This window comes from Myripristis murdjan, chromosome 19 (genome assembly GCF_902150065.1).
Source record: "Myripristis murdjan chromosome 19, fMyrMur1.1, whole genome shotgun sequence".
Taxonomy (NCBI): Eukaryota; Metazoa; Chordata; class Actinopteri; order Holocentriformes; family Holocentridae; genus Myripristis; species Myripristis murdjan.
In genome coordinates, this window is record NC_043998.1 from 17,663,741 (window position 1) to 17,686,232 (window position 22,492).

The 22,492-nt window shown below is 43.1% G+C and overlaps 1 protein-coding gene across 1 annotated transcript; it reads left to right on the forward strand.

The window, feature by feature from the left end:
- The first annotated feature begins 9,394 nt into the window (after positions 1 to 9,394).
- Positions 9,395 to 22,228, forward strand: hs3st3l (heparan sulfate (glucosamine) 3-O-sulfotransferase 3-like). Its single transcript, XM_030077412.1, has 3 exons — positions 9,395 to 10,551; positions 19,514 to 19,743; positions 20,620 to 22,228. The coding sequence occupies exons 1-3, from the start codon at positions 10,052 to 10,054 to the stop codon at positions 21,006 to 21,008; spliced, it is 1,119 nt and encodes a 372-aa protein (XP_029933272.1). The 5' UTR covers positions 9,395 to 10,051; the 3' UTR covers positions 21,009 to 22,228.
- Positions 22,229 to 22,492: the final 264 nt, after the last annotated feature.

The following is a 22,492-nucleotide window of genomic DNA, read 5'->3' on the forward strand; positions in this document are numbered from 1 at the left end:
AGCTGCCAGTCACTATAGAGATTTGGCAACACTGCACAAGTTGGCCAACTATAAATGGTGAACTTAAATTCTAGACAAAAAAAATAATAAAATTAAAAAAATGGTGATGGCCTCTCCTCCTTCTTTGTTGTTAGTTCACTGCTTTACCCTTAGATTCATGCTGCCCCTTTCTCTCCCCATGATGAAGAAATTTAAATGAAAATGGTGTCAAACATCTTGCCTCAGTCTGGTGAACTCAGAAAAAGGGGATTTTGCCCAAAAACACTGAAGTCTTCATTTAAGGTGTTGAATCCTAAAGTGTTTGATCACAAAAGAAAGTACAGCTTCAATTTGTGCTACATCTCATATTCAGTGTAACCCTTCTCCTGCAACCATGAATGGGGACTGTAAGTTATTAATATGCAAATTAGCGTGTGACATCAACTGGTGACTTCTTCGTGAGCAGCCAATAGATGCTTTCCTGTGAAAAGAGTTGGCAACACTGTTTCAATCTGCCCAATCCCTCCCCTGCGAAAGCAAATCTTTGTCTTTATCTCTGCAATAAAGTGTCACTCAATGAAATCAAGATAAGTAAATTTAGTCTTTAATCGCCTTCTGCCAGAGACTTGTGCCTCACAAAAACAATAGAGCAAACACACCCATGGCAGATGACAGTGTGTGTGCATTGTGGTTATTGTTCGAATGCAAGTGAGCAGTCTTTATGTGTGTGTCCATTAGGTGAGAGCAGCATATGTCTCAGCTCAGTCAGATGGGCTTCTGTCTCGGAGGGAATATACTGCCTACAGCTGGCATCCATAGGGGACACACACACACACACACACACACACACACACAGAGTAACCCCAAGAAAAAGACGTACAAAGCTGTCCTTCATGCTTAACCCCTCTCCAAGCAGGGATTATTTTCACTATATAATTAGGAATCTTGGGCGCAGGGTGGTGGTATTTAGCAAGAACAACAAAAAAAAAAAGTTCAAGTGACTTTCGTCTTGTGCTTTCTTGGGCTTCTTTAATGCTGTTGTGCCGACTCAAAAACAAGGCAATCCGATTAAGCGCTCCAACGACTAATGGTTACAAAATCTTTATCTCGCTTGGCTGTCCAATAAGAGAACTGAAAGAGAGACTAAGTATTAGTCAATGTCAAGTCAAATTTATTTTTGTGGCTTATTTTACACAATAAAGTGAAGCAAAGTGCTTTATAAACAGGATTAAAAAACAATAAAAGACACAAAAAAACACTTGAGAGTAAAGTGGAGAGCCTTAAGATGCCATATTGGACATATTATATGTAATATCACGAGCAAACTATTAAATGACAGTTTTTTAGGGTCCAAAACTATCACAGTGTATATCTGTTTTTAAGAGCTTCTGTGTACTTTTGTATCTTTTGTATGCATGTGTTCTATTAAGGCCAATGAGATGAAGGCCCCGGGGACTGGCTAAATGAACAGGGTCATCAGTCTCCAGCTACTTGCTGCTGTCAGGACCAGAGTCAGGGGAAAAGAAGGGAGGAGAGGGGATGAGTGGGTGGTGGGGAGGGGGACCTGAATTAAACAGCCCCACCATGAATGACCTAGTTCAGTTGGGATGGGCATAATTTGGGGATGTGGAGGAGGGACAGTATTTGGGTGCAAACGGGGATATGGGGACGGCATTTGGAGGGGTGTAAAGCCTGGGATATTGACTGATGCCTGCAGCAATTGACAGTTTTCTGCATTCACCGTGGTAAAGTGAGCTGTTTGAGTAAAGGCTGAATCGCAGAACAACTCAGCAAGGTGATTTAAGGATTCTGATGACGGCGGAGGAAGACGATAGCTGTCAGCTGCAGCTTGGCCTAGCTGGGAGAAAATGAGCCGGATTTTGGCCAAATATTGGGAACTCTAACAATCAGAAATCCTCCTCTGTGCTGAATGGAAATTAATCGTCCAATATCCTGCCGTGAGAAATAAGTGGATTTCAAAGTTTTTAAATTGCTTTGTGAGCAAAAAATTCTCCAAAACAATTTCTTCATCAACACTTGTCAGAGGGCTCCTGGCGCCCAAATATAATGAATGGGAGATAAATTCATTAGGGATGTAATCCGTGCCTAAGATTAGAGGTCAAACGGGATGGTAATCTGGTAGTAGGAGATAGGAGAGGGAAAACTTAATCCTTGGTTCAGCCAAGCATAATGTATTTTGATTAATCATACCCCACTGGCATGATGTGACACGTAAATATGGGCTAATATATATTTTGCATTGCATTCTGGCTCTGCCCTGGTTTGCGGTTAGAAAAACAGAGTCAGATGGAAAACTAATGGGTCACTTGAAGCAAATGAATAAACAATGAGGAATATGAACATAAGTCCTTTTGTTTAAATTTGAGAAAATCCGCAAAAGCGTGAAATCACACAGTGACAAATGAGCTTAGGTATTGAGTCCAAAATATGAAATCACTTTATATCCACAACAAAGTACTTCTCCAGCAGAATTGAATGAAGGAATGACGACAAGCAGAGTAAATAATTATTCCAACAAATCCATATGAGCCGCACTTAGGATTAATTTTTCTTTATTGTACGAGCCGGAATAGGAAGACTGTAATGTGCCTGCTGATACATCCAGTACGTCCATGGAATATTTATGAGCCTATGAATGAACCTGTCAATTTCACTTCACGCTGTATGAGCGGCGGAAGGAGGAGAAGTCATTTTTCCTTGACACCAGGGTTTATGAAAGGTGAAGCAGGAAACTGGATGGATTACCCCCCATATCGCTGCACTCTCCCTCTCTCTTTAATCCCCTTCCAGAGAGTATCCCTGTACAGACCCTGGATAACAGATTTATCCGGGATAACGTCCGTGTTGTTACATGGTCTCCCTCCTCTCAGAGGGCAAGGGGAGCAATAATCCCCCTCTCTTTACAGCAGGGACGTTAAACAATGCTAGCAGATGTGTCTGGAAGCCTGCGGAAATGAGGGCAGACTTTCCAGCAGGTAGTCCTAATCTCTTTTCTCTCTCTTTCTCTCTCTCAGCACTCAATCTCCCTCTGTCTCTTCCTCTCGCTCTGAGCGCTGAGTGCCGGGACATGAACCTGTTGTCTTTAGAGTGTGATGCTGAGACGTGGTGTGTGGTGGTGACCGGCGCACGTCAGTGTGCGCATTCATGCATGGGCTGCTTTCACTCGAGTGTAATGATACATTTTAATGACAGAAAACACCGCGGAAAAATACATCATGCCACCGGTTCTCCTTGTAAAAAGCCAAATCAATATCGAACGCAAGGTGTTCATGCTTCAGCTGACTGCAGAGGGATCGATACCGAAAAATGCATTGAGACCCAGAGAGAGGCTCTATGCAATTACAATTCATTATTATTCCATTAGGATGCATAGAGAAACACCAGCGTCGATACAGGCAGTCGTACAGCACCGGCGGGCTGGTTCCGGCCTCTGCACCAGCCTCAACTGTAAATGTTCTCCGTCCCTCCCTGTGAAAAGCCTCCATCCCTTTCCACTGGGCTAATCTTGTAAGTTAAAGAGGTTATGGGCTGCGGCTCAGCTGATTAGGCCAACTCTGCTGCATTGTGGAGATGGAGTCATGCTGATAGGGGCGCTGGCACTGGCAGCAGGGCATTAGGGCCGATTAGGGTCGGCCCTGCTAGCCCATTAAACCTCCAGCCTGCCCCTGAGCCCCGGAGGAGGCCTGCTAAGAGACATGGATTCACACAGCATACCACACCCGGGTGCCTCTGAGCAAGGCGTTTGAGGTGAAGGAAACACACAGGTAAATGGGTCACAGTCAGGGCAAACAGGGAGGCAAGAATGAAAGCTGGGTGGCGCTGTGCAGAAGGTGGAAACGTGAAGGGGAAGCAATCCAAAACCTGCCATCTGCATAGCATTTTGAACATGAGTCCAAGTGATGATGCAAATCAGCTTTTTATTGGTTGTGTGTTGCTGAGCGCTGAAATGAATACCGATATTTTTTAAACTGCTATAAGTCGATGTAGAATCCCTGAGGCTACATATCTTTAAATTTTGACATTTTACACCCACAAAGCTATTAGGATTTAATTCTTGTAGAAAAGCCTTTGAAACAGCATTTAGATCACCATGAAACTACTGACACACAGGCTAATGAAATTGAATGAATGAATGAATGAATGAATAAATGAATGAATCATTTATTTTTTGAAAATGTTGATCGCACAAACTCAATCATCAAAGACATAGGCTGAAAAAACAAACAAACAAAAAAATTGTCTACAAGTTAAAAAAAAAAAACAAATTCTTTTAGGTGAGCCACCACATCTATTGATCACTGGGAATTCTTTACTATATTACTGCCTTAAAATGAAGAAATAATGCCCCCCAAAAATAATGCAAACAAACTAAATGTGCAGAACATTTTGTGTAGCTGTGCACAGGGAAGAACCTGCAACATGCCAGAGGTTTATGACATGATATTGGTCCATAAAGGCCAGTATCAGTCTAACCCAAATAGCATTTACTCATAATAAGGCTTCCGGATGATATTATCATAAAAAATAAACATTCACTGTAGGTTTGAAAAGCCGACAAATAAAGAGAGAATGTGTTGTCTACAGATTTTTTAGTCCATTGAAAAGCTCAGTGGATCAGCGGACCATGACCTGTGTTTCAAAACCGCACAATAACCTCATTATGGCAGCAACACGAATGGGTCAAAGAAGCACCTTGCTCATTAAAATCAAACCATATCCACATGAAAAGACCTGGGGGCTCACACAATGGAATAGCTTCAACACAAAACACACACACATACACACAAAATGTCCCCAAAGAGGCATAAGTAGAGCTTATCCCTTCTTGGAGTGGCTGCTCTGATCTGGCGTGAACCTCACATCCCAGTTCACCCCATGGGTCACACACCTCCATGCACATGGACACACACACACACACACATACACCCCATTGGTGCCGTGTATGTATTCTTGGCCTGTGTGTGGATGGGTGACAGGTGGAGAAGGTGCTGGGGAGCAGTAGGTGCAGCCCTCTGCTCTGGGTGTGGCTCTGGCAGCCATTGTACAGGCCTGCCATCCAGGGACACAAGCAAGTTATGAAGCCACCACATTACGTATTCATTTTACATCCAGCTGAATAGAAAGTGAGCTGCAGTTACATCTGGAAAAAAAAAAAAAAAAGAATCACCATGTGCTTCACACTTCACAGGAAAAAACAACGGTCAAAATCCAGAAGTTGTGTGAATGATGCTAGGAAAGACATTAGGAGTGAGTCATTCCTCCAGCAAACCATACCACACACAAATGTTACATGAAACGGACAATGAAACTGAAATTGTCAGTCCATTTTGACTGTGCTGCTTGTGCACCAAACAGATTAGAGGCACGTTCAAACTTTGCTCGGAACTGGACACATACCCTGAAAAATACCACGCCATATGGAGCCATTAGCAAATCTGTTTTCAGAGTGCAGTCCGATGCAAAACCACTTTAGCATGGCCTGCAGTGATGAGAGAAGTTAATACCAGGCAGGTCCTTTGGTTTGAAATGGATGGTGAGGTCACTGGCCAGTGAGCGCGGTTCATTAGTTCGCCAGTGTGATTGGCTTGCAGGTATAGGACTCTCTGCTGGGTGACTTATGGCTGTAATTTAGCCTTGATTACATACACCATTACTTTAACTCTAATTAGGCTGTCACTCAGAGTGTGTGAGTTGGGAGTGGGGGTGAAGGATGCAGTAAAACTCGCTGTAAGGATTTGTGTATGTGGGACTTTCTCCTGATGTTAGAAAAGTTTCTACTGCATAGGAACTTCCTGGAAATGTGAGGACATGGAAAAGATTTTGACACAGTAGGGGAGACCGGGGATGATTGTAACAGTTTTGTTTCAGCATCAGTAACTCAGTGGTTGTTCATATTAGATCTCTCAAGCTTTGATACACTGTACCCTTCTTTATCTGCTACAAACAAAACTCACTAGGCTGTCTACCACAGGATCACAGATTATGTGAATTAATGTCAAATACAAAGAATTCCACTGTTACATCTACCCCACTACTGGGGTGAGCTGGGGATAGATGTAACAATGAGCGGCTTATTAGCTGAAATAAGATCCACACTATCCAAGTTATACAAGAACTTTATTGAAGAATAAAGAAAAAACAGTTATGAATGAAGTGATCAATTTAAAGTGACAAAAAAAACCCCACTTATTTCTTCCAAATCTTTAAACTTTAGCACAAAAACAATTGATGTGTGTGTGTGTGTGTGTGTGCGCGCGCGTGGACTGTATTCCTGAGTGTGCATGTGTCACATAAGGATTCAATCACTGTCAAGTTGTGGCAAATGCAAATGTCTGCCCTGGGGGTGCAGGCTTGGTGGGGGTGCAGGCTGAGTAATGCCCACCAAGTGAAGAAGGGGGTGTTGTCAATAATAATAATGATAATAATAATAATAATAATAATAATAATATAATAATAATAATGATAATAGTAGCCGTCATAAAATAATATTAATAATTAAATAAATGAGTAAATAAGGAAAAACTGCTACTTAAAGTTATGGAGATCAAATCATTGAATCTAAAATACATTAAATGCTTGGCAAAAAAACAAAACAAAACAAAAAACAAACAAACTGATAAAAACATGCACTTTCTTACCTGAAAGTTAATTTCTGGGGAATCCACAATGCTGCTCACACAGACATGCCACTTCACCAGTGAGCTCAAAAAGGACATTTTAAGCAGAGTGTATGATATTGATGACATCATCACAGCTCTTTTCTGATCAGCCGAACTGAATTGTAACTGTGTTACAAGTTACCTGGTGTTACAACTCTACCCAGACTCCCCTACGGAGGACGTACACCCATGTTCCAAATGAAAAAGCCAGTTCCAGGTGTTCATCCAGACAGCCAAAGACTTCTAAAAACCTCTTCATTTCATACATGGTGACACAGAAGCGTATTAATCAGGTTCCTCTGGTCCTGCGTTGGATAATAAATCACTGCCTGTGCTCCGGCCCTGACCCCCGAGGTCACGCTTTTATAGACGACCACTTCATCACGGAACAATCTACTGGCCGACCGCAGACAAAAGACACACGGTCTCACCAGATGACCTTGCCTCGTGATCCATGGAAGAGGGCTGGAGCATAACATAAACAGGAAACAAGAGGATAGCGTTATTAGTTTTTGTCAAATGCATCAGTTTGTATGGCCATGTATTCATTTGGGTGTATGCTTCTCAGTAGGTGTCTGTCCTGTCAATATGGAATCAAGGGATACAGTGACATATGGCTGATAAGTGTTATTGAAATTATCGGCCAGGTAATGATTTGCTTATTTCAGGGTCAGTTGAGCGTTGCGTATAGAGTTTTTACTGCACTGATAGATGACCAGTATTGCCATTTATCATTTAGAGAATAACTGCAGTTTGATTCTAGAGTCAAAGACCTTTCACACTGCAGCAGCAGCAACAACAACAACAAAGAAATATGCTTTATGAGGAGGAAAAAAAGGCTTCCATGGCAGAAAAAGAGAAGTGGATGCAGAGATGTATGCCCTCAACTCTGCTTGCATCTCCTGGCGCTTTTCAAATGAGAACATTCAACGAGGGCATTCCAATGCTTTTTGGTTTTCTGAGGAAATTAATTTGTCCAGTCTGATAGCAACTGGAGGGACTGGTCAATAAAGTGTTAATGAGACAGGAACCAACATATTGATGGAGGGGCCGAGTAATGAAATGCAAATCGCAAATCTACACTGAAAGTACAAAATATTTGGAACAGTTACCCTTTTAATGAAGTGCATTGATGAGGTGATAAGCAATTATCCCTTATTGATTTCCATTATTAGATCTATAGCAATCACAAAGGCGAAGGTGCAGACGAGGATAGGCAAACATGTTGGAGAGGGATTTTTAAGCTTTGACATAATAGAGCTCACGATTATGCAAAAGGATTAAATATGAAGATGTCCCTAATAGTTTGTGCATTCAGTGTTCTTTGTCATATATCTGTAAGTGCCATGTAATTATAATTAACTTTGACTGAACGTAGGAGAAGAAGGATTACTATACACAAGAAACTTTTATCTTTCACAATTGTTGTTGAAAATGGTGCTGTCATGGTGGAGCATCTTTTTAGTCTCTCTGTGCAGGACAATGCAGCGATTTTATGACATGGGTCACATCTGCCGTGGGATAATGACAGGGGTAAGCCAAATGGAACATGAAGTGTGTGTGTATGCGTGTAGAGAGTACGTGCGCGCGCACCGGTGCACGTGTGCGTGTGGTTGGAAGGGGGAACTAATGAGTCTCCGATGAGCTATTATCCGTACCTTAGCTCCTCACGCTGCAATAATAAAAGCCAACATTGCAGAGCTCCCTAACCTGCAACTGCAACACAACACGGGCCTGCTAATCCAAGCGATAAACCATCCTCTTATGATGTGCAAAATGTCCACTTGCTGCAATTATATCATCACTATGAAACACAAACCCCTAAAAATGTCCTTAATTTTGCTTTCCGTTTCCCCTTAAGACACACCATGCTTCTTAATGAGGTCTTTATTTCAAGATTGAAGCCCACTAAGTGAGAAAATAGATGATATGCACCTTAAAATTTCGTAATACATGCACAAATCCCCTTACTTTTTCAGCCATTGACCTTAACCTCTGATTTTAAAGCTCAAATTAAGATGTATTTTCAAGAACTAATTTCAAATATTGAGTTTCATAATTAAGTAGAAAATACTGTTCAGCACCTCCGTCTTTATTCCATGTATTGCACCGTTTTTCAGGGTCCAGATCCCTTTTATTTAAGGGATTTTATTTGTTAGTTAATCTATTTGTACTGCAAATAATGTCCATATAGTCTCATAATCAGTCTTAACATTTTATTCTGCGTTAATAACAGTGGAATCGGTCAACTCCACTTGGTTCAACAGCAAGATTTCTGAACAAGTTTCTCTATCTTGATAGGAGGCAAGTCAAAGTCTCATTGTTATCAAGAAAACAAAAAATGAAACGAACTGAATTCAAGAGTGACATATTTTTTCACTGGCTCAGTACTAAATGAAATACCTTGTAAGATGGATGTTACTGCATTATGATTTTGCATCCACTCACAGACAGTCCTGCGGGGTCAGGATCAGTGCACTCTTGGCAGCTGCAGTGTGTATGTAGCCTAATACTGTCTGACCACTAAGCCAATTATGCGATCAGTCTTAGAGTTGTCAGCTGGGTGTGATAAGCCCAGGTCCAAATGGCACCAAGGGCTCGCACTTGTTAACCTGGTTACCCCTAACCTGGATCCACCTCGTAGTCACAAAGGCATTATGATCTGGTTAACCATTGGGTGAACGAAGGAAGCACTGAGTGACAGTGTGGCAGCTTCTAAATGAATCCGTCATATTAGATAAAAGTGATAATACCATGTTTGAGGTATGAGACATGATCAGCACCATCTGCCCCCTCTTCCCCATGTGAGCGCACTGGATCCATCCCAGTTTCCCCAGTAAATAATAATGGTGGAATTAAACCCGCCTCCGGCCATGACCCTCCAATCAAGACTATCTTATTGGGGGGGGGGGAGAGAGAGAGGGAGAGAGAGAGAGAGAGAGAGAGAGAGAGAGAGAGAGAGAGAGAGAGAGAGAGAGAGAGAGAGAGAGAGAGATTCCTGGACGCGAATCCCCAGGAGATCCCTGGTACAGAAACACAGACTGTGTAATCCCGTGGAGAGAGAGGGAGAGATCCCAGCAGCCCGGCTCGGATATTAAAGCTGTATTCTCCGTTGCACGCTGCAGGGGGTTGGTCAGTGGGCTGCAGCATAGTGTGGATGTCACGCAAAAAATAGAGGCACTCACTTGGTGTGGCTTGGTGGTTAGATTTGTGGGGTTTGGGAGCCGCTCTTTGCGCACCAGACGCGCAAAATGAAGCGCAGGTGGAGGAGAGCGGAGCGCGCTGAGGGGAGCCTCTCCAAGAGTTACCGGGATGAGCACACGGCGTTAGAGAAGTGATGTGAGCTAAACTTTTGGTAGAATGGCATCATATTTCACATGGATCTCTGAGGGATGGCAGCTTTTCACCATAACCACTACCACCATCACCATCACCATCCGAGCGCGGACCTGCGGCGGCTCCTCCACCGGCTCACCATCGCGTCCTCCCTGGCCATCCTCTGCTTCTCCCTGGTCTATCTCCTCACTGGATGCTGCGAGTCGGACCTGAGAGAAAACTCCGAGATCAAGCCCCCCCAGCACGAATTCCTTGTGTCGGGATGGCCGTACGACAGAAACGGCACCAGCGTTTACAAAGACGGTGTTTCAGCCGCTGGCGAGGGCGCGTTGTACCCGGGGGAAACGGGCACCGGTCCTCCCGGGTTGGACACGAATAGCTCGGGAAAAGACTGGACAGCCACTCGTAGGTTACCCCAAGCCCTGATTATCGGGGTTAAGAAGGGAGGCACCAGGGCTCTGCTGGAGTTTCTGCGGCTGCATCCGGACATCCGCGCACTGGGATCGGAGCCGCACTTCTTCGATCGGCATTACGCACGGGGACTGGACTGGTACAGGTACGCACACACTATAACAAACCGTAGATAAATAATTTCTTCCAGTACTGGGTGTTCAAATTTATGGAAATGTCTGCCAGTTTGGATTTTTTCTTGATTAAAACATCATTTTCGTGACGCCTGTGCAGAGAAATGATTGGTTGTTTTAAGAATCCCCTAAACAAGTGAAGCTACACTGGAGGCATGTGGCTTCATCTCACTCCATTGCAGATTTTTCACTTGTGGGAGGTTTTAAAACTCAGTGCTTGACCGAAAAGCACCCCCCCCCCCTTTTTTTTTTCCCCACAGTGATGGAATCTTCATATCATGTTAAAATGACAAACCTTTACTTTAAGTCTCACTCTGTGTGTGTGGTATGTCGTTTTTTAATGTCATTATTATAAATGTTGGAGAGCCAGTTGGGAGCCTTGATGTTCTTCTAGGAGATATGAATTTATTTGTGTTGTTTGCATACCCGAACATATCCACATCCATCCCAAAGAGGTTTAGGTGACAGTCAAAGAGACTCTGCCATCTGGCTGTGCCAATCTGTGCATGTGTGCATATGTGTGCGTGCGTGCATGTGTGTGGGTGGGTGTGTATGTGTGTTTCCCTGTGTGTGTGTATGTGTGTGTGTGTATACTGTAGGGAGAGAGAGTGAGGCCTCGCTGGATGAGTTCTCACAGAGCGACAGAGTAATCATCTCTGGAGCTGAAGCCAGATGTTACTGTTGTCATGTGTCTCTGTTCTCAGCCTCTTCCATGAAAACTTGAAAACACACACACACACTCACACACAGTGACACACACACTCACACACACAAATGAAATCCCACGGACAAAATGTTGAATGATTCAGGAACTCAAACTGGATAAAACTAATGTGGACAGACAGAATATTTTATAATGGCTTCAACAGAACTAGAATTTCAGATTTGCAGGCCACATGTTTCTTTACCGAGAGATAGAGAGTGTGTGTGCACGTGAGAGTGTGTGTGCACCTATAGACCAACACATGGCCACAAATATGAGAGATTAAACATGAATCCAAATCTGGACTATGCGGCCTGCTATCGAGCTTAGAGTATATAATAACAGGGGCTCAATATTGGCTCAGTGCTGGAGCCTCTTTGGCATGTCAGCCCTGATTTAACCAATCACAGAGATAAAATGAAAGGGCGAATTTATACTTTGTGGATAGCGCTGATTTTGCTATACACACACACACATTGCTATGTCAGTGCTGTGGGATGGAAGCAGGGGCATTGCCAGAAAATCAGAACATTTGGAAGCACTGCAAAAGCCACCGTAGCCCCTTTAGAATACATAAACTCTCTTGTCTTCTGGTGTCACTGTTGTGCATGTGTGTGTTTCTGTCTCTCTCCCTGTGTGTGTGTGTGTATCAGTCACACCAGGTGATTTGGATGTGACACCAGATTGGGCCAGATGGGGCTTCTTGCATGTCGAGCCACTTGACATCACTGTCAGCTCTGTCGATTGACCTCTGACCCCAGGTCACTTTACCCTGGGAGTTAATGATGTGTTCACAGCACTTCATAACAAACACAACTCAGATCATACAGAGGACCACAAAGGAAATGTGCGGTAGTGTTGCATATGTGGAAGAAAAGGAAAAAGACACGAGATAAATTATAGATTAAAATGCATTCATTTGGGCTTGAATTTGATAAAATGTCACGTTAGCATTTTTGAATGTGGTTTGCCGCTACATGCTGGCCTTCAGTGCACATTCACATAAAAATGGAGGGTCAGATGTAGTGCACTGCATTGCTTTATTACAAGTCAGTGGAGTTTTTTTTTTTTTTTTTTAATGAAAAATCAAACAGAAGATGATGTCTTCACTCGGAATCTCTCATCTTCTCTTAGAGGAGGCGCATTTGGCTTCAGAAAGGGCAATGGAGATCAGAGTGTTTGACAAGGGTCCACTAATGGCATTGGGTGAGGAGATTGGATCTGGATCGGCACTGAGATGAGCCCTCGAGATGGACTGGAAGTTTCCTCCTCTCCCGTGTTTGCCGGGATCGATAGCTCTATCTCCTCGGCCTGACCTTGAGTTGACTTGAGCAATAGGGCGGTTAGCGCTGGTCAGCTCGGCTTCTGTTACAATTAGCAGGAAGCTTTATTCTAAATCGGCATAATCCCCCTCACCACCACATCGGCGTGCTGAGGTCAGGTTACACACCGCTCCCTTTCTGTAGCTCTGAAAGGAAGCCTTTAAAATTGCTGCACTGGAAATTAATTTCACACGAGTAACATGTCGCGATGCCTTCTGGGAGGGAGGATGTGGAGGATGGTGTGGCAGGTGAATGGAAAGCGAGGAGGAGGGATGCCAGGGAGGTTAAATGGAAGGAGAGGAGATAAGGATTGGGTGAGGTGGAGGTTAAAGGGTGAAGTCAGTGTTGCTGCAACCTCACACATCTCCGCTGACCTCTGGTTCAACCCTGGGGAGTGTAATCATAGCTATGCGCTGACTTCTTCAGGTTGTTTCACTCCAGAGTCCTGAGGGCAGTGATATTGTTTTTTTCTTTTGTACTTGAGGTGTATCAATGTATTATTGACCGTGATTTACTGGCAGAGCTTTAACCTGAGAGGCTGCAGCGTTTGCTGCTCCTATTGATTTTCATCAGGTCACATGACACGTAAAATTAATAGAGAATAAATACAGGTCAAAGGAAGCAGGTACGGCCTTGTAGTCTGCTGTTGTGTGTAATCTAAACTTTTTGTACTATTGAACGTGGAGGATCTTCAGTGATTTTGTCTCACGGAGGAACCGAGAGATCTTTTTATTAGTCAGTACGCCTCCCCCTTTGATGCCACGGTGTGCTGATTTAATGCTGAGAAACACGGCCTCTCAGGACATTCAGTGACAGGGAGGGAGGACAGAAATTACTCAGTCTTTTCAGACTCAGACGTCCTGATGGCACTAATTCATTTGCAATTCATATTGAACTCGTTAAAGGAGGCTTTCAAATTCATACCCATACACGGGCGGCTTTGTCCTGCGATGACACAGCACATGGCGCTTACTTGTGTTTTTGTGTTTTTACATAGGAATATAATTGCCATGCAAATCGCCAAAGAATGGCTGCCAAGACATTTGATGTTCAGCAGGATTGGGAATCAGCGGCGAACACGAAAGGCGGATTTTCTGATGAATCAGATTTGTTGATCTGCATGGGAAGGGTACTAAAAAGAGCGTTTTTTGGGACTTGTTTATTTGGATTGTCGTGATTACAATCACTTTATTTCAACATGCAGCAAAACATGATTTCGTATCTACTTGCTGCAACTTAAATGATTAAAAGGTTGGGCTGGGAAAAGGGAATATGAGACAGCCATACATCAATATTATCTGACTTTGTTTCAGTGCCTCGCTGCATTTTTGTCTCTGCCTGTGTGGAACTGGGGTTCAGGTGTGGTCTGTTTTATCCATGTACTGTACTGGAGGTGATCACCATAAGGCCCAGACGGGTGGGGCGATCTGGCCCTCATTAAGGCCCTCTCCTGGGGGTTAGAGAGGGAAGGCGGAGGTGGGGGGAAGATGGGGACCGAGGGCCCCTCCATGATGGATGTCTCCTGGAAGTGGACAGAGCACAACCACAATGGACCGACCCCCTAATGGTCCCCATCCAGGCGAAATGGATGAGCGGCCCCCCAATAACACTCACAAGCAGGCACATGAGCACATTCGCTCACGCACACATACGCACACATCTCATATGGGACACAGAAATACACATAATGAATACTGTATGCTCTGTTTTCAGTCGATGCTGCTCTGCTGTTTGATTGGTAATGATTTCCTCCTTGGAACAAACATCAAAGATAAACACAGCAGATTTTGCATCTTTGATCCAACACACCCTCAAATCCCTCTACTCTTTGCTCTGTATTTCCCCTTATACATGGGATAGAGGCTGCAATTGCTTCACATTTGTTAACACACATACACGCGCGCGCGCGCACACACACAAACCACACAGCATGGTACTGATCGGGCTCCAGAGGGTCCCTCACTCCCCCAATCTCCACCTGCCACCCTTCATCACAGCTGAGGCCCGATGCTGCATTACCATCGCTGCATCCCAACCTCTACTCCTACAGCATCCTCTAACACCTTCATACACACTTTAACACCCCCCACCCCTCCAATAAAACGCTCCCTACTGCTCCCACTTTGTACCCCAGGTAGCCTCGATTCTACGCCCGCCTACACATCGTTACTTTAAGCCCCCACAGGATCAATAGCCAGTGGCCTGGGCTGGCCCGGGCTAATTCACCAGGGAGGGCTGCTGAAATATTGGGAAATAGATGACAAAGAGGGGTTCCTCCAAGGCAAACAGAGGCTTATTATAAGGTGCTGGCTAATCCCTGTGTTCTGCCACTGGATGTTTGATCTCACACTAGATAGTAAATGAGATGTGTAAGGATGTAGCTAACACCGAACGGGACTCTAAACTACCAATTAGGCCAGCGATGGGATCGGTGGATATTACTTTTTTGTTCACATATATGGCCCACCCCCATGTTTTTCCCCGCTGTGCAGTAGCAATTTGTTCACCAGCTTAGAGTTTGGGTTATACAAACATTTCATTGATGGCTCTGGAAGCAGAAATCATTTCACTTTAAACTTCAGTGGACGGAGCCAAAGAACCTCCGTCTTTTGGATTGTGTCCTATAAAACTGGCAAAACATGAACAGCAACGAAGGAACTTTGATCAAAATGTAAACAAAATATATAATCATTGCTGCTTCTATAATTTTCTTTTGCAGCTGTGGTGTGGTGCTTTGCACAACAATACTGTTTTTGTTCCATGTCATGTTTGGGCCTTAATTATGCTTTAGCTTCACATTGCTAAAAATGGTTTTGACCATAATTTTTATTTTATTTCTTTTTAAACATTTGGCCTATATTCTGTTATATTCTGCAATAGGCTACTAAGACTAAATTACAATGTTTATCTTAAAGGTGCGCTACATGGAGTTGCATGGAGTTGGATTGAAGTGGGAATCCTTGAGGCACAGCTTGTGATGGTCTAAATGCTTATTCCACTTTTTTTTTTTTTTTTTTTTTTTGTTAGCTGACCTTAAAGATCCTCACTTCAATCAACTTTGCAGTGCCCCTTTAATTTCACATTTTCTCTTGCAGTAGTGGTAATATTTTCCTTGTGATGATGCAACATGGCTAAATAAATACAGAGATAACACTGTATTAGGGCTACGACATTTTTTTTTTAAAATGTATTTATTATGAACATTGTCCCTCTAACTAAAACTGCATGAAGTTAAGTTAAACATTGAAACCAAGTCACAGTCGTGGCCCTGTATGCACAAAGTGTAACCTTTTATTTCAGGGACATATGTTGTTATTAAAAACTAACAGCTATTTGGTCTGTCAATTAGTGTGTCTATACAAACGTCATTGCAGTAGAATATTTATATTTACGTCTTTTCTTTTGATGGTGCTCTTAGGGCCAGTAATTAGCTCTTTGTGCTTAGGTAATGGTATGGGCCCTCGGCTCTCAGGCTATTCACAGACAGATTGCTAATGGAGGCGCATTTGTATCCACTCCCATCATTCCTTCATCAGTCACTCACCCCTTTCATTTAAAACACTCAGGCAAATGCTGTAGGCACACGCACACACACTCACACAGGACACACACTCTTTAAAGGCTCTGTTAAAAATCCACCACACCCACCCTTTATGTCTTTAAAGGAGCACAGCATTTGTGTGCATGTGAAATTTTGGATCTTTCATGCCTTTGTGTGTGTATGCATGTGTGTGTGTGTGTGTGTGTGTGTGTGTGTGTGTATGCGTGTGCATGTGTGTGATAGAGCGTGAGAGATGGGTCCATCGGGAGGCCAGCAGCACAATGGCAAATGCTTGACTAATGACTGAATAATGAGTGTATGTTTGTGTTTTGCTGTGTGTTTGTGTGTGCACTTATGTGCTGGTGTGTCCGTCTGTGTGTGTGTTGTTGGTGTGTCTCTGTGTGTGTGTGTGTCTGTGTGCGTGATTGTGTGTAACAGACTGTGTGGCTCCTCCTGCTCAGGGTATCAGAGTTAAAAGGGAAGTCTTCAGGCTAAGTGGTGCTCACACTGCGCAGATCAAATGAAATCACTGTGTGTGTGTGTGTGTGTGTGTGTGTGTGTGTGTGTGTGTGTGTGTGTGTGTGTGTGTGTGTGTGTGTGTGTGTCATGAGAGTGGGGCTGGCTTGGAGGGTTGGATGTATTGACAGGAGGTCATGTTGCAGCAGCAGCTGAAACCCGAGCTGATACCAGAGGACGATCAGAGCATCCTGTCCTCGCTGTGCGACCTCCCTCCCCAAACATTCCTCCCTCTATCTTTGTTATCCCATCCTTCCACTCACCTCTCTCACTTAATACTCCATGGGAACAGCAATTTGTTATGCCACACTCTGTTCCTTTCCTGATACACCCCTTAGATTGGCAGTTGCACCCTCTCTTGGCTTCAAAATTCATTGTGATTCAGTTCTCACGGATGGTTAAGGTCCCTGTCAACCGCTGGCTCAATAAAATCAAAATTGCAGGAACAGTTCCACCCAGGGAAACTAAGCTTTTGTGCTTTAAAAAAAATCCAAATTATCTTTTCAAAAGAGGATGATGGCTAATTCCGATACAAATGAATCAAGGAATAGTGGTGGGATCTTTTTTTTTTTTTTTTTTTTTTTGAGAATTTAACTTCAATCTGGGTTGAAGTAAGGAAAGACTTTATTTAACTTTACATAATTTTACTTGGTAATTAAGGTCATTGCTGAAATTGAAATTAGATTATGAAAGTTATGAAACGATTATTTTGCTGCAGCAGTTTACCTCATAACACTGGTCCCGCACCTGCAAGAGTGCACGGTGTCCTCTCCGAACAAGCCGAGGTCAAACAACAGAAGTTGAAAATAATTCATAAGTTTGACTGTTATTTGTTTTCAGTTTTAAAACAAAATTGAACTTAGTTGCACCGTGCTCCCCTGGGCTGCTAGTCCACAATACTTTTTGATTTTTTTTTTTTTTTTAATCAAAATAGCTCCCAGAATAACACTTTTAGTTCATTAACAAACACAAACAAAGCAGATTATGCCAAAATAAAAAACTACAAGTCCCAGTACCAATTTGCTTGGTGTAATTACAGTTGCATGTGAAAGTACTATCATGTTGTTTCTTCTTGGTGCAAGGTTACTGTGTAGTTACCTGCAGACACTACCTGCCGGATCTACTTTCCAATTAAAATAGGGAAGAAAAACAAGAAAAGAGCTGTTTAATTTCCTCAAAAAATTGGCACTGTGACTTTGGTTGCACTTGTTTATGTTCTAAAAGTTTTATTTTGGGAGCTGTTTTGCTATGGAAGTGAAGGGAGAGATAGAAATGTAGTATTGTGGATGAACAGCCCAGAGGAGCAAGGAGCAACTAATGAGGACATTTCACCACCATGTGGACTCAAATAACACTCAGGTAACTATATCACGCAACACTCCACCGAAGTTTAATTTTGTTTTAAGCTGCAAGGGTGGGTTTCGTCACATCAGACCAGCCAGCCAGTGCCAGACAGTTTAGACAGTTTTAGGGGTATTTCAAAATGAGGTGAAGATCAAACCAACAGCTTACCTAACAGAAAAAAACCACTTCTCCTGCCATCTGCTACTGCAAACAAGTTTAAAAATTTCATGAATTTTTTAAATCTTTGAGCACAGGAACCACACCTGCACTGACTAGGCTGCTACATCAGATTTTGGTTGTTCATTAAAAATCAGATCACTGTGATCCACTTACATAATGGAGGTTCTTCCCTGAACATTACGAATAAATATGTTTTTATAATTCTTTTGGAGTCAGATGTCTCAAAAAATAAATCATTCCAGTGTAGCATGTAAGTGCTGTTTCAGAGGCTTTTCCACAATGCCAAGGATACAATTCTGGGAAAAACATGTGATCATGTCCTTTGCTGGAGTTTTGGTTTGGGTGAAAATGGTCAAATTGAAAGCCACTGAACATCATCAGCTTCATTCCAGATTCATCGATATCAGTACTTAATAATAGAACAGTCAAGCTCACACCTTAGGCTCTACATTAGACGTGTCCATGTTTCAGAGCAGGCTATGGCTACGGCATGGGAAGCTGCATGTGTTTGGTCAGTCAGTCAGGTGTGTGGCAGGTGTGTTGGCAGATGTACCCGAGTCTCCAGCCGGTCCTGCGGGGCCTCTGGAATCATTCATCTCTAAATGAGTCCCATCTGCTGAGCTTCTGATGTGGAGGTAGAGGTGAGCAGAGAAAGACACATTAAAATGTGATGACTGATCTGTTTATGTAGCACCGTTGTCCCCCCTCTGTGTCTCTGTGTGTCTGGATCGCAATAGATCTGCTGCATGGTGAGTCTGTCTGTCTTGTGAGCAGGCATATGGCTTTTGTACATATGTGCGTGTGTGGGTGTGTTTGAGAATGTAGTGGATGGTAAGCCCACCTAAACTGAGCTGGAAAACCTTCTTATTTGCAGGAATACCATCTTTTTAGACTGACATACATCTGTAGGAACTTAATTCATGATATGCATCATAGGGAGTAGAATCGGAGAGTTATATTGTGTTGTAAAAGGAAACAAAAGGATGTTTTTAGCTGTATAATGATTTTTCTCTTGGTGGTTGTTTGCTTAATGATGATATGCCTGGAGGTTATGATTGAACACTCCTTTTGATTCATCACTGCATCATTGATTGTATGATGGATGCTACTGGCATATTTGTGTCAGTCTCATAATAATTAAAATGTAGAAGTACCTTGAGACTTGCCACTACACAACAGCAGTTCACTGTTAGTCACGCATGTAATGCTACTGCAGAATACCTGCAATCTGAAACCAGATCCTAATAAATCGGAGACAATATTTGCTCCTGCTTTAATATACCGTGCTGTGCAGTCTTAGAAGTGAACATGTTTTCCTGTACTTCCAGAAGTATGATGCCCAAAGCCCTGGATGGCCAGATCGTCATGGAGAAGACGCCTCGGTACTTTGTCACTGTGGAAACGCCTGCGCGAGTCCATGCTATGTCGCAGGACGTGAAGCTGATCGTGGTTGTCCGTGACCCCGTGACTCGGGCCATATCTGATTACACCCAGATAATCTCCAAGACCCCAGACATCCCTCCCTTCGAGAGCCTTGCCTTCAAGAACCGCACCACAGGTACCAGTCATGGAGTTCCTGTCCAAGTTTCAGTTTGTCCCAAAGGACAATCACACACAGCAAGTGTTAAAAGCAGCATTGCATAAAAAAAGCACATATCCTGTACCTGTTACTCCCAACCCATGTCCTGGGTTCGGAGAAGCAAGTTTGCAGCACTCCCAGACTCTAATGTCTCTCTTTATTCTTGCCTATCTAGTAAAAAAAAAAAAAAAAAAAGCCTTGAATGCTCACATTTTCCACAAGTTAGAAAACACATTTGTTTTTGCATCATCTACAACGTCACTTACATATCCCTGTCTTATAACTTTGAACACTTCATTAAAGGTGTATTCTTACACTGAGTGAAATCCAAGGACAGTTGGACTTGTTGCCAGTTGCCCTCGATTCAACTCTTCTTGGATAACCATGACCTGGATGACTGAGAACCTTCACAGACAGTGAAATATTCACACCCAAGACACCATTGTTTATGAGTGTACCATTAAATTCAATGCAAAATCTAAATGCATATGCAGGACATATTTGGTATATTTAGAAACCTTGACTTTACTAGACTAGTCTTTACTAGAATATAAATTAAGGCTCTGTGGGTTTAAGGAAAGTTTGGCAACCTGTAATGGACCTGTAATGATGGCCCCACCAATGGGACCAGAGTTTCAGGTAAGCAGCATAAGACAAATTAAAAACATAATCACTTAACTCCCTGTATCAAACAGGCATAATGCTACAGGGATGAAGCAGTCCTTATACTTGTGTTTCTAGGCAGCTGCAAGACTGACAGGGGGTTTAACTTAAACTCAGAATAAAATGCATGGGATATTGTTGATGAGGATTTGAGAGTACAGTGATGTTATTGTGTCTCTGTTTCGGCTCCAGGTCAAATCGACTCTCTGTGGAGCCCTCTGTGGATTGGCCTATATGCCCAGCACCTGGAGCGGTGGTTGGCCTGGTTCCCCAGGACTCAGATCCACCTGGTCAGCGGGGAGAGGCTCATCTCTGACCCGGCCGGAGAACTGGGAAAGGTCCAGGACTTTCTGGGCCTGCAGAGGATCGTCACGGACAAGCACTTCTACTTCAACAAGACAAAAGGCTTCCCTTGCTTGAAGAAGCCGGAGGGCAGCAGTAAGCCTCACTGTCTGGGGAAGACTAAAGGGAGGACGCACGCTTCGATTGACCCAGAGGTGATGCAGAGACTGAGGGACTTCTACAAGCCACACAACCAGCGATTCTATCAGATGGCAGGCCAGGACTTTGGATGGCAGTGACCCCCGCAGACTGTGTGGACCCTGCTGTTAGCAATCAGGGGTGATTACAACAGTTAGCTTTACACTGCTTTGGATGGAAGCCTCTGCAAATTTGCCATCTGACTGTGGCCCAGAGGTAGAGACTCACACAATACAAAAGATCCACAGAACCGTGCACCAATTATGTGCTTCTGACCAGCAGGGGCATCTCAGAGACTTGGAAATGAAAACCCAGTGTCAATACATTTACCTCCGTCAATCAATCAGTTATCTTGCTCAACTGTGTCCAAGTCAGCAGTGTCGTTTTATGTATCACTTAGATGTTCAGTGAAAAGGTGCTTGCACTAAAACTGTTTGTAATGCAAACTGTAATTCCATGTAATAGGGGTGTCACCTCCCATCGTTGTGGCTTCTTATTCCCACCCCAGTTTGTTAAAAAGCCTTTGTGTGCCGCCAGTGCAAAGTTCAGGCTGTGGTTACTATTAGGGTACTGTGAATATTTCAAGGAAGAATGCCTGTATGAAGTTGAATGGTAAGATACACAATGTAGCTTTTAGCTTCTCCGGTCTGCAGTTTAATCCTGAAGCTCTAGTCGGTAGGTTCTGCCAAGTAGTGAAAAAAAAAAAAAAAATGAACATAAAACAGTTGCCTCATGCATTTTTACATTCCTGAATTTCCATAACTTTCTTCTTCCACCTGTTAGTCGTTCAGTCTCACTGGTTAAGAATTCAAGAATCCTATAGGCAATCAATGCATACATATTAAGTATCATCCTCCAAGCATTATTCCCGAAAAAGGGGGATGAATCTTTTATGTGGGGAGCAGCGGAGGGCTGAGCGAGAGAGTAGCAAATCTTTATATGAGCTCAGATTTGACTGAGTGGTTTTGTATCCTTGAATAATGAATGTGGATAAGTGGATGTAGGGGAACTGGTGTGGATCACTTGCTTCTCAGTGCTCTTTCCTCTTGGCACTATTCTGTGGTAGGCTTAGGTTAGCATACAATAGCAAACCACCCTACCTTGAGTAAAGGGACCATTGGAGAACAACCAAAACCAGACCAGGTCAAATCAATGTGTGTAGGTCAAACTATCAATGACCATTTCTTTTGACATGATGTATGAAGCTTTCGGGCTCCGTTATTGTGAGAGAGCCTGCTTACAGGGATGTCTGTTTTCAGTTTGCATGTATTTGCACTAGTTTGAAAGCATTAAAAAAACATTAAAACTATTTTGAAGCAAACAGCTTGTCTCAGTTGATTTAGCTGATTGTTGTGCTGCCTTGCGAATGTGAATTACAGAAGTTACAAAATGTCTCTGGATCAGCACCAACAGACTGGTGTTGATAAGATGCATGATGCTGTTTTATATAGATCTGTTTCTTTCTAAAAATGCAGCTGAAATTGATTTAATTACATTACAATTACATTTGATTATTCTGAGGGTCTGAATCACTGAGTATGATCAGATTACACCTTTGTTGAAACTTTTCAAATACAGTGTGTGT

Bases quoted from the DNA above. Each gene is read 5' to 3' on its own strand.
- hs3st3l (XM_030077412.1), top strand. From the start codon at position 10,052: ATGGCAGCTTTTCACCATAACCACTACCACCATCACCATCACCATCCG. The intron at 10,552-19,513 runs GTACGCACACAC...CTGTACTTCCAG, and splicing joins CGGGGACTGGACTGGTACAG to AAGTATGATGCCCAAAGCCC. The intron at 19,744-20,619 runs GTACCAGTCATG...TTTCGGCTCCAG, and splicing joins CTTCAAGAACCGCACCACAG to GTCAAATCGACTCTCTGTGG.